Source organism: Aquarana catesbeiana, linkage group LG01 (genome assembly GCF_042186555.1).
Source record: "Aquarana catesbeiana isolate 2022-GZ linkage group LG01, ASM4218655v1, whole genome shotgun sequence".
Taxonomy (NCBI): Eukaryota; Metazoa; Chordata; class Amphibia; order Anura; family Ranidae; genus Aquarana; species Aquarana catesbeiana.
Genome location: NC_133324.1, coordinates 530,977,684 through 530,990,503, shown reverse-complemented (window position 1 = coordinate 530,990,503; position 12,820 = coordinate 530,977,684). Strand labels below are relative to the sequence as shown.

General features: G+C 43.0%; 1 protein-coding gene across 1 annotated transcript in view; it reads left to right on the top strand.

Annotated features, from left to right (window-relative positions):
- The first annotated feature begins 12,079 nt into the window (after nt 1-12,079).
- The window catches only part of GIPC3 (GIPC PDZ domain containing family member 3), a 1,176,710-nt gene continuing 1,175,969 nt past the window's right edge, over nt 12,080-12,820 (top strand). The window contains exon 1 of the mRNA XM_073612321.1: nt 12,080-12,259. Within this exon, the coding sequence (XP_073468422.1) occupies nt 12,080-12,259 (180 nt within the window). The remainder of the gene's footprint in view (nt 12,260-12,820) is intronic.

Here is a 12,820-nt window from a genome sequence, read left to right as displayed (position 1 = left end):
TCGTCCCTGGGGGGCGGGGGGGGGGGCCCTGCATCCACACCCTCAAACTGCCAATATTGCTCTGAGGTTCTCATACTGTAACTCATCCAATGTTAGTTTGTTTTGTTGTTATCTCTAAGTATTGTTTAAAATTTATGTCAATTTTACTTAGTCTGTTTGAACTATCTTCATTATAGGCCGGTGGTTCCAACAGACCACTGCTCCCCCCATGGGTTGGCACATGGCTAAGATTTTTGTCTTGGCTATGGTCCCACCTTATTGTGGGCCTTGCTGCCCACGACGTGATACGTCAATGTATCCACTACATATTCTAATTAGAGTTTATCTCGGTATTCTCATATCTTATGTTCTTCTCTGTTCTTACTATTTTTCTCTCTCTTTTCTTTCCCCCTCCCTTTCCCTTTTCCCTTGGCCCCTGGGGTGTGCGGATGGAGTAGTCCATAGCGTTATAACTCAGTCCCAATGACTCTTCATTGGCTGTCCCTGAATGTCCAGGGCATGAATTCCCCACAAAAAAGAGTTAAAGTTTTTAAAATACCTTAAGCAACAAAAGATAGATATAGCCTGTTTACAGGAAACTCATTTTTCCTCTTCTTCCTGCCCCAAATATTTTGCAGCAAATTATCCCTAAGTATATTTAGCTAATGGTCCTACTAAACAGAGAGGGGTTCTTATAGCTATAAGAAAATCTGTCCCATTTATCTGCAATAAACAGATAGCTGACCCTAATGGCAGATATCTTCTCTTACAGGGTTCTGTTCAGGATAATGAAGTAACCATTATGACCAATTATGCCCCAAACGAAAATCCGGGCCCATTCCTGGCTCATGTTTGTTCCTTGTTACAGGTCCACCAAAGAGGCACCCTCCTGTTGGCGGATGATTCGAACGTGACGCTCAATCCGGCCCTTGATAAATACCCAGTGAATCACAAAGCCCCCCCTCCTGCGGCAAAAAAGTTCTGGCGGGCCGTACAAAACTTGGACCTAGTAGAGCTATGGCGAGAGTTTCATCCCATGGGCAGGGACTACACTCACTATTCTCATCCTCACCACTCTCACTTTAGAATCGACCATTCGTTTATGTTACGGAAACACCTTCCCTTAATAGAGTCGGTATCGATCCTAGCAGTCCCTTGGTCAGATCACGATCCAGTTCTAACTGTATGTCGTACCCTACTCAACAATCCACAACAAGCTCCCAGGGTGATGAATGATTCACTTTTATCTTTCAAACTGATCCTCAGTGAAATTAAAGAAGCTACTATGGAATACTTTAGACTTAATGCAGGTTCGGTCTCGTCCCCAATAACATTATGGGAGGCTTATAAAGCGGTCATCCGGGGTCGCGTTATTCGAATAGCGTCCCAGCGCAAGAGAGAAAGAATTCAGGCCCGACGTAAGTTAGAACAGATATTAGAGGATTGCTCAACGGCTTTTAAATTATCCCCCACCCCTACTAACCGCAGAGCTTTAGACAAAGCCCGTACCGACTTGGATCTATGCCTGACAGATGATGCGGACCGTACCTTACGTTGGGCCCGCCAGAAATGGTATTCTAAGGCAAACAAACATAATGCGCAGTTGGCTAACAGACTGCGAACCTTTATCCCGAAATTTACTCCCATAAACCTGCGCACCCGTCATAATATTCTTACGGGAAACCCTCAGCGGATTTTGGAAGAATTCCGTTACCGCCTTACTATACTCTACTCCCCCTTAAATCATTCTTCAACACAGGGCCTGAATGATTTTTTAAGTAAGGAATCTTTACCTTCCCTATCGGATCCCCATATCTCCCTAATGGACCGAGATATACAGGTCTCTGAGATTCTTCAGTGCATTAAGGAACTGAAAGTGGGCAAAAGACCAGGTCTGGATGGCTTCACTGCTTTGTATTATCAAAAATTTGCAGAGGTCCTGGCCCCACACCTAGCGACTATGTATAACTCGGTCAAAGGAGGTCATTCATTTACGCCGGACTTGCTAACTGCCAACATAGTGATGATTCCAAAGCCAGACAAGGATCACTCTTCCTGGGCAAATTTTCGGCCAATCTCTTTAATCAATATTGACATGAAGATATTGACAAAAATTCTGGCCAACCGTTTTAATTCCTTCCTACCGCGCCTAATAAAAAAAGACCAGGTGGGATTTGTTCCCCGCAGACAGGCAAGTGACGCCATTCGACGACTCCTCCAAATCCAACATATAGTGCATGAAAGGTCCCTGGGTACAATGTTTCTTTCATTAGATATTAATAAAGCTTTCGATACCTTATCCTGGCCCTATTTGACACAGGTCCTTACACACTACGGTTTTGGCACCTCCTTTTTGGGTTGGGTCTTACCAATATATCAATCCCCTCAGGCTAAAGTGCGGTATTATGGACATGAATCGCCTACTTTCCCTATTAAAAGGGGAACACGGCAGGGGTGCCCGCTCTCCCCCCTCCTATTTATACTAGCACTTGAACCCCTGGCGGAGGCCATACGCTCTCACCCAGATATCTCAGGAGTAGAAATAGCAGGCACCACACACAAATTGTCCCTATTTGCGGAAGACATTTTATTAACCATTACTCAACCCAGAATCTCCCTCCCCAACGTATCCTCTCTCTTAGACTCTTTCGCCTCGTTTTCGGGCCTTTCAGTTAATCCGGCTAAATCAAAAGCAATGTCTATTAACCTTCGGCCCCCGGTAATAGAAGCCCTGCAGTCGGCATTTTCGTTTCAGTGGTTATCCTCTTTACCCTATTTGGGTATTAAACTTACCCCGAAATATTCGGGATTATATCAGGCTAATTTTCCTCCGCTTTTCCGAAAGCTGGAGGCTATGCTGGCCTCTTGGTCCACACTCCCGATTTCGTGGTTTGGCAGAATAGCGACGGTATGCATGACATACTTCCCTAAATTGCTCTATTATTTTAGAGTTTTGCCAGTTCAAGTGCCTCCCCATATTATTCGAATACACCAACGTAAAATTATGCACTTTATATGGGGCCACAAGAGGCCCAGGATCAAGAGACAAGTGCTTTACGTACGCAGAGTCAATGGTGGCCTTTCAGTTCCTAACTTGCAAGCATACTATATAGCAGCGGGTATTGCCCCATTATCTCACCTTCATGCAAAGCAACAAATGCCACTATGGGCCACCATTGATTTGGTCAATGCACACCCAACACCTCTAGCTTCTCTTCCTTGGCTTCCTAAAGCACATCGCCCCCCTACCATAGGTCCCTGTTTGGCTTATTCCCTCAAATTATGGGATGGGGTTAAATACTCAGCAGGCCTAATTTCTCCTCATCTCCCGTTACTCCGTCTCCTCCACTGCCCTTTATTTCAACCAGGTTGTGATAATCCGCTGCAATTTAAGTGGTGGTCGATAATGGCTTCATAGATATCCATTTGTTTTTCACCCCAACCAAGATCATCTCTTTACAGTTTTACAGTTACTTGCAAATTAGACATTTTCTCAGACAACTTACAACATCCCATTCTGCCCCCTTTGTCATGACACCATTTGAAAGCCTTTGTAGATTACGCCCCCAATCCTCGGGTTTGATTTCTCTAATATATACCGCTATAATTAATTCTAAGACAACACCATTGAGACCCTACCAACTCCAATGGGAGTCTGAGTTCGGGTAACAATTAGACCCGGAGGACTGGCATAGTATGACTACTGCGCTATCTAAATGATCCAAGAATGTTCTCTTTTTAGAGAATGCGTATAAAGTCTTCTATAGATGGTATTATACTCCAGCTAGATTAGCAAGTTTCATCCCATCTTACTCCCTCCTCTGTTTTCGCGGGTGCTCACAGGAGGGCACGATGGCGCATATTTGGTGGACCTGTCCCAGGGTCTGCAGACTATGGGTTAGAGTATATGCACTATTACGCAATCTTTTTAATACTAACATAAAGCGGGATCCTTTTGAGGCCCTTTTATGGAAACCAATTGCAGAACTTCTTCATCCTGAACGTCAGTTAGCAGCAAAGATTTTCACTGCAACTAAACTCACCATAGCAAGAGCCTGGAAAACCCCAAACCTTAGTTTTGAAGCAGTTAAAAATACCGTGAATGATATCATGGTAAATGAGAAACTTACGGCCAAATTGCTGGACACTCACGATAAGTTCCTCAGGATATGGCAACCCTGGGTGACAATCGCCCATCAAGATTTGATCTAACGCTCCTTTCCTTATAATAAGCCTCCGTTCCCCCTACCCCAGGGTCCTTCCTTTCTTTCTCTTCTTTCTACCCACCTCCTTTCCCACTTTCAATTTCTCTCTCTTTTTCTTTATTCAGGCCCTCGGGCTTAATTCTACAATGATCAGAAATTTAATATAACAAACAAATTATTACATTCAGAGGTATTTTATCCTCTCTGAGGTTATTCAATTTAATCTGAATTTATTACTGGTTCTTTATGTTTTTCTTTATTTTATATTTTTATTCTACTTTTTTTTTTATTTCTTCATGTAACATTATGTAATGCAACAAGATTTCGCATTGTATTTTTTAGTTATTCATGTATGTTTGCAATCATATTAATACGTACTGATATCATACCGCAATGCCAGAATACGCGGGATGAGGATACGCCTTGGTATGTCGCCTGGCCTCGGCATTGAACCGCCTGAGTCCAGGCTTAAATCTTTGAACAATAGCTCCACCCGCCGGATGTCGGCAGCCTTATACCAGTTAATTCATGATGTATCCATCACTGTTTTGCACTTTTCTGTTGATATATATTTTCAATAAAACCTTTTGTACAAGAAAAACAATAAAAATGACAAAAAAAAACATAAAGCTGCTGAAAGCAGCTGGAAAACTCAAAAATAAAGATAAATATACGAAGTGGTAAACATAAATATGTGTGCCACAATAAAAAACTAAATGTGTGATTAGGCCTCCTATGTAATAAAAAATTAATACATCCAATGGGCACTAAAAGGTAACAAAAATAAAAGTTGTATTGACCCTAAAAAAATGAATAAAATCATCCAAAAAATAAAACAATAATGAAATAAAATTGTTGTGTGTATATACACATGTGAAATTGAGGGGTGATGTACAAATAACCACAATAGAGAGAGAGAAAGAATTTAAAATTAAACAAAAATGAAATTATGAGACAACCCAATCTATATTTCTTAAGCTTGGTTGATAAAGGAATTAATATTTAGTTCGACATTTAAGCCGAGCGGAAAATAAGACTGCAATTCGTAGATCCAGAAGGTTTCTAATCTGGAAACGCCTCTGGTCTTAGCACCACCCCTCCAGGGGGGGACATATCTGTCAATTACTATGAATTGTGTACCTCTAGGGTTGCGATTATGATGTCATTTGTAATGTCTGGGGACAGTATGTTTAGTATCCCCACTTTTAATGAATGCGATATGCTCGGCAACCCTGACTGAAAAGGAACGGATAGTGCGACCCACATATTGTTTCCTGCAAGGGCAGGTGATCAGGTAAATCACATGACTAGTGGTGCACGTGCAAAACTGTGTGATGGAATATTTTTTATTGGTGACAGAAGATATAAAGTCAACAGTCTTATGTCCTACACCCGAATTGTGCTGACATACAATGCATTTCCTGCACAAGAAGAAACCATTCCGTTTGTGAAAGAGGGACTGGCGAATGGGAGGGTTGATGATGTTGGGGGCTATTTTGCTTTGTAAAGTGGGGGATCCTCTGAAAATGACCTTAGCTTGATCTGGCAAAGAAGCGTTAAGAATCCGGTCACTTTTAAGGATGTCCCAATGTCCCAAAAATCGCTTTGACTTGTCGATATTGGGTGGAAAATGAAGTCAACATAGCCCAACGGAATTATGCTATGTTGCCCTTTCCGATCTCCCCCTTTTAATTTGGTCCACCACATCCACGGACATCTGGTCTCCGTCCCTTTTTGAGATACATCTGTTCAGCCATTTACCATCGTGAGGATAGCCGGACGTCCCTGTTTGAGCCATCAGAGGGTTCCTGTGTCCAGTTTTATCAGTTGTATACACAACACAAGCCCGTTTGACTCATAGAACATATGCTCTTGTGGGTTCAAATGTTCTGGTAAGCCTCCCAATTTTCGGTGGTGGTATTTCTCACTCCAGTCACATATTCTGTTCACGGTTGTGACCTTCACATGAAATTATGAACACATTTTCATCATATATGGAATTTTGAATCACATTTTGAACTATTATTTTTTTGGGACAGTCATCATTAGTTATAGTGTTGAATATTTTCTTACATATGTTTTTTTCCAATTTTCAGTGGTGATTACTTGGGTTTAGTACCTTTATTTGTAATTTGTGTCACATCATGGTTTTCCACTAGTGCTACACTTTTTATATTCCTTTGTATTGCATTTATCTAATTTGCTGTGTTAGCTGCTATTCCTTCAAGGCAGCTCAGAATTATTTGTTACACCAAAAGATGTGGAGAAGAAGGGGAGGAAGGGGAAGAAAACTGAGGAGGGGACTCGCCCACCACCATATCACCGCAAGAAGGAGTTGGAACATCATCACATTCTCCATAATAATAATAATGCTTTTTAAGTGTCAAATCTGTTGACATCCAAAACTGTACCAAAAAGATTAAACTGTTTGATCGGGCAAAATGTAATCCTTGTGGCAGAAGAGACACTTCAGTGTCTTTCATAGCTCTCTTAGACAAATTCAAAACGTTGGCCAATGTTGTCAATGGCGGTTCCGTAACTGATATCTGTTTCCATTGGCGGTGTCTCCTTCCTCCCCTTCTCCTCTTCTTCTTGGTGGAGCCTCGGGCTCCATTGTTTAAAAAGACTGTGGGTTTGGATTGCGTTTGCCAGCTCCCTGACTTCCTGAAGCCTCTGGTGATGAGTCAAAATTGGTGACACCTAGGGTGTCATTAGCTGACTCAGCTTCTAAATCGGAGAAGCTGACCCATTTGTTAATACGATGCCGACGTGGCTGGGTGTATATAGGTTTTTTCCATAAATAGACGGTATTGCTTTCATAATCCACTCTATCGCTATGCACTTTTTCTTGTTTCCCCACCATGACCTCTGTTTCCAGCTTGTCAAGCTTACGATTCAGTCTCTCATCAAACTCCCCAAATCTATGATGATTTTGTGCATCCGTCAAATCTTTTTGAATATTGGTGATATCACCTTGTAAACATTCCAGATCCTTTGTTTTTGAGTTAATGATGATCCTTATGAGTTTAAAGGAACATGCGGATAGCGTGTCTGTCCATTCTATTTTTAAATCATCGTTGAACAAGTCGAATGTGGGGAATTTTTTGATACGGAGACCCCGAGGTATATGTTCCAAGGTAAGGTATTCAGTGAGTGTTTTGATGTCCCAAAGGCTCTGATTTCTTTGGCCATGAGATTTGTTGTAGGGACATTCCACTATCATCCTGTGATTGTATCATGTGTTGGGTCCGTTCAGATCGGAGGGGGTTGTCTGATGGAGCTGTGAGAGTCCTGTTAAAACGAATATTCAATGCCGTGGGGAAGGACTGAGATCATTCCCTGATTGTGAGCCTTTGGGGGAGCCAATATGATGTAGTTCATATGAACCAAATTTAAAAGAGTACAGGTATACCTCACTTTTAAGTACACAATAGGGTTTATTTACTAAAGCTGGAAAGTGCAAAATCAGGCTCACTTCTGCATAGAAACCAATGTGCTTCCAAGTTTTATTACCAAAGCTTAATTGAACAATCTGGGGTTAGAAGCTCATTGGTTTCTATGCAGAAGTGAGCCTGATTTTGCACTTTCCAGCTTTAGTAAATAAACCCCATTGTGTACTTAAAAGTGGGGTATGCCTGTATAGGAGCTAGAACACCGAGCAGGTATGTATGAGCATACAAATCCGGACACACCAACTGGAACAAAGAAAACCTGCTCCAGGTGTCTGTTTCCAATGATCTGTTTCCAATGATTATACTTACCCGGAGCAGCAATCTGTCTAATTTCTAAGGTCAGATGGTTAGCCAAGGTCAAAACACAGGAGAGCAGGAAGAGGAGATGCGTAACACAAGCCGAGGTCAGGTCAGGAGACAGGTCAAGGACAAGCTGGGTCGTAGCAGAGAATCACAGGAGCAAGGGATCACAGGAACACAGTGGGAAACTGAAGATCAATTAGCAACTTCAGCCACTGACTGGCCACCTTATAAAGGCCACTGGGAGCTAAACTATACTGGGGCATGCATAATTATGTGCCAGTGTGAATGCATGCATTCTGGCGTGCATCCGTGCACCCTCCTGTGCGCATTCATCCACCAATGCCAATCTGTGTGCGCTTCTGCGCATTCTGGCAGCCATACAAGATACTGGCAGGAATGCCAGGCCTTCGAGTGTCTTTGTGAACTGTGCCCTGACATGCCTCCTTGTGCATGGAGGAGTCAGCGAAGTTATTTGAACACAGCATAAGCCACTTCCTCCTTGACGATGCACAGCCATTACTGATTCAGATCTTGGTTCTGGGGTTGAGGAAGGTAGAGACATAAGCCTACAGAGAGGGGAGAACACTGGTAAATAACAAATTGTCAGTCATGATCCCCCAGTCGCAGCGTATTGCCAAGCTGTCTCCAGTGATAATGAGGATTGAGGGGATGATGATGAGGAGGTCACTGACGTCACTTGGGTGCCGGATAGAGCAGAGGAGAAGTGAGGGTGAGGCACAACCCCAAAGGGGCAGCTATTATGGAAGAGTAGAGAGCAGCCACACTATTCCACCAGAATTGTGGAGCTGTTATCTCCCAGCCCACTTCCCACAGCTCAGCTGTTTGGGCCTTTTTTAGCACATGTACAGCGATTGCACTGTTGCAATTTGCAAACTTTGCCTCAAGCACATACACCCTGGCAAAAACACCAGCCATTTGGGTACCACATGCTTGACAAGGTATTAAACCTCCCATCACTCAGCCTGTTGACAAGAGCACCTGAAAGCCACAGAAAAGGGATGCAGTTCTGCGCCTCCTCCATCCTCACCTTTCTGGTCTACTCCCGCTATACCCCATGACCTCTCTGCAGCCTCCACTGACATGGATGATGGTATAGAGCAGGGTGTCCCAGGTCCTCGCAGTGCATCTGCCAGTAGCATACCACCAGCTGTAGACTATGGCAGGCAATTTCTCTGCCCCATCTGCTATAATAGTCACTGCCACCCACATGTTCAGCGTCTAAATTTTAGCTTGTCAAAGCTGCTGGCTTTACAACTCCTGCCTTTCCATCTAGTGGATTCTGCCCCCTTCCATGATTTTGCAGAATGTGTTGTACCACAATGGCAGGTTCCCGGTCACTATTTCTTTTCACGTAAGGCCATTCCAGCTCTGTACCATCACATGGAAGGCAATGTTGTGGCATCGTTGGGCAAGGCAGTCAGCTGCAAGGTCCACTTTACTGCTGACATGCGGTCCAGCAAGCATGGTCAGGGATGATATATTTCTTTCACAGCACACTGGACACCTCTGCTTGCAACTCAGAAGGTTGCAGGACAGGGCCCAGTGTGACGCCGCATCTCCATACTGCTAGTGATGACATGAGATTTGTCAGCTCTATCCCCTCTTCCTCCTCCTCCTCCTCCTTCATGTCCTCCTCTGCTGAATTGTGCTATGAACCACAAGTACCCCCTAAGCGTTCAAGGGACTATTCAATGAGTCAGGCTAAAAGGTACCATGCAGTGCTTCAGCTGGTCTGTCTAGGGGACAGGAGCCACACCGGAGCAGAGGTTCTTGTAGCTCTGCACAGGCAGGCCCAGAGATGGTTTATGCCATGCCAGCTGGAGACAGGGAAGGTTGACACATGTGCCATGACTTGCAAATGTCCTCAATTTGGTAGTGCAGTATTTCTTAAGTAGGTTCCCAGGGTTGGAAGATCTGCTAAAGCTGACCAGAAGAGTCTGTAGATACTCATTGTGGAACCTAAGGGGTTAATCCTCTGCATGGCGTAAAAAGCCTGTTTGATCCTGTCTTCTCTGATCCTCCCATTCTTCCACTGTCCCCAGTTAATCCCCTGATAGAACCGAGCCTTGGGGTCAAGCTGCACATGCTCAGTTTGGTGTGTATTGCTAGAGTTTTTTTTTTCTTGGCAGAATGCATGTGATCAGCACAGGGCCAATCAGTACTGTCCAGACAGAGGATCAGGGGTCCTGCAGCCTCATAGGACAATCAGGGGAGAATGAATACTGCTCCTACCAGTGCTCAACCAGACACTGATGCTCTAACTGCTGATGAGAAAAGGTATTTAGCCATTTATATTTACTAAAACTACCACATTCCCATGTTTTGTGTACAGTGGGAGACCAGATATAGTGAAGAGTCCTGTGTTTAGTAACATTTTAATACCCCTTTATTCTTTTCTTATATAAAGCTTGTATTATTTCTATACTGATGCCTATAGTTTATGTTGTATAATGATTGCACTAGTTATCCTGCTTCCAAATTAAGTACTTTGATTAGATTACTGGTTAATTTTCCAGGAAGGGAATCCCCTCTGTTCAGAGGCATTGTCCTGGGTGCAGGTGTTCTGATGGGAAAGGTCCCCCGTCGGATAATGCCCGCCCTGTACTGCGCAGGCGCAGCGGTTGCGCAGTACAGAGGACAAAGGAGCCGCCGAAAGTCTCCAAACATGAACAGCTGTTGATCAGCTGTACAGGGCACCTACGCGATTAAAACTACATTGTGCCACGCGCTCCCAATGCTCATGCAACTCTGCAAGGGGCGGGTGTATTATTCATTGAACTCTGCACCCCTTACAGGCATTGTAAAATATGGCCTCTTCTGTAGGCATCCGCCCCTTACACGCTTCTCAATAATACATCCGCCCCTTTGAGAATTCCACCCCCATCGTATGCTTCTTAATCCGCCCCTTTGAGAATTCCACCCCCATCGTATGAGCTCTGCCCATCATGCGGCCTCCGTCCCTTGCAGAGTTCCACGAGCATCGGGAGCGTGCGGCAGCATGTGGCATAATACCGTCTTGATTGCGCAGGCGCCGTGTACAGATGATCAACAGCTGTTCATTTGCGGAGATTTTCGGCGGCTCCGTCGAGCTCAGTACTGCATAAGCATTGGGCCTGCACAGTACAGGGCGGGCATTATCCAACGGGGGACCTATCTCGGCACAACACCAGCACTGACAACTGGAGGCACTGACAACTTTTTTTTTAATCAGACTCGCTCTTCCACTTAGTGAAGGTTCTGGTTGTCTAATTTTACCTACAGGTTTAACTGAAAATGCTGCTTGGGGAGGGCTATTTCTCACAACCCACCTACAATATACGATTGTTATCTAGCAGTGCTGGGGAATTACTTGCTTTGTCAATCGATTTGTAGTGTATAGCTCCTCTCCCATAAATTACGGTATTTGATTCTAAATGTATTGTGTGATTTGTTTCTGAATTTCTTCACAGAATCTATGCTAACATAAAAATGTGTACATTTTCATGTGGCCTGAAAAAATACAGAGGGTCTTTTTTACATTCAAGTGTAATAATGTAGATTTATTTCGAACCTATAGTAACAGGATATAACTGAATATCTTTTGGTTGACTTACATTTCAGAACAGAAAAATGCACAAAGGGTTCTATACAATGTGAGGCATACCTTCAGCAGCTGTTTCCACCACTGAAAGAGTTACTTAGTGTTTCTCTATTACATAATAATATGATATGACTGTAGCGAGAACATGTTTCCTTGTTCATCCCCTGCAAGATTAGTTTCCTAAACCATACATCAGTGTTCTATTATCTCTTCAGTTTAAATGCAACAGAGTTTGCTGAGCAACATGAACCATGGGATTAAATTACTACTTTATTCTCATCTTGGGATCTTTTTACATGATGTACAATCTGAAGTGAGGAAGGTTGAATCTATTATTTATTTATCCAGGTTTAGCTGTGTAACTGTGCCCATCACATACCTTTCTGTCAAAGAGGTGATGTTGCACCTACCAAGAAGAAGAGCAGCAAAAGAGAGAGCACCTGGAAAGTGGATTCATGGAGAACAGAGTGGATACTGATCAAAAAGATTGCAGTCCTCCCAGGCAAACAACTGGCAAGTTGAAAGAAACAAAACCAAATATGCCAGATGAGTCACCACAGGCCCAGCCATCAGCTTTTCACCCTACACGAGCCAAACCGAAACTGGTTTTCCACACTCAGTTGGCCCATGGCAGCCATACTGGTAGAATACAAGGCTTCACTAATGTCAAGGAACTTTATGCAAAAGTTGCAGAGGTATTTAATATTTCTCCAACAGAGGTAAGTTTTATGGTCTGTTGTTGGCAATAGAGATTAAATATTTCAGATGTCAATTTTCAAGACAGTAACCTTAACAACTAGAATTTCTATATAGAGAAAAAGCTGTGCAAACAACTAGTTCTTGCTATAAATGTAACAATCTGTAACATAGATAGCTACAGCATTTTAGACACTGACTACAAACTATAAAGTTCCTGGTGCGACTGTTTAGTGGATTAATTTCTAAAAATGACAAAGCGTTGGTGTTCTCTAAACTCAATTCTTTTGTGCTGACTGGTTACTAGAGTCAACAATACTTAAATTTAACTAGTTTTTATATATAAGTGCATTTTTTCTGCAGCATTAAATCCATCCTCAAGTAATTGCTGTAGTCTATTCTCAGATCATTAGCTTAGGGAGGTAAACTCTGTGTTGTTAATTATTGTCCTGTACTAGCATTTAGCTCTACTCAGTCAAATCTTTCTAAAATTGCTGTATGACATAAAAGTTGATCTACATTTGACTTTGAATTCATAAAATTCATGCGTTCATGAAGCACACAAAATGTGTGACTTAGGCGTA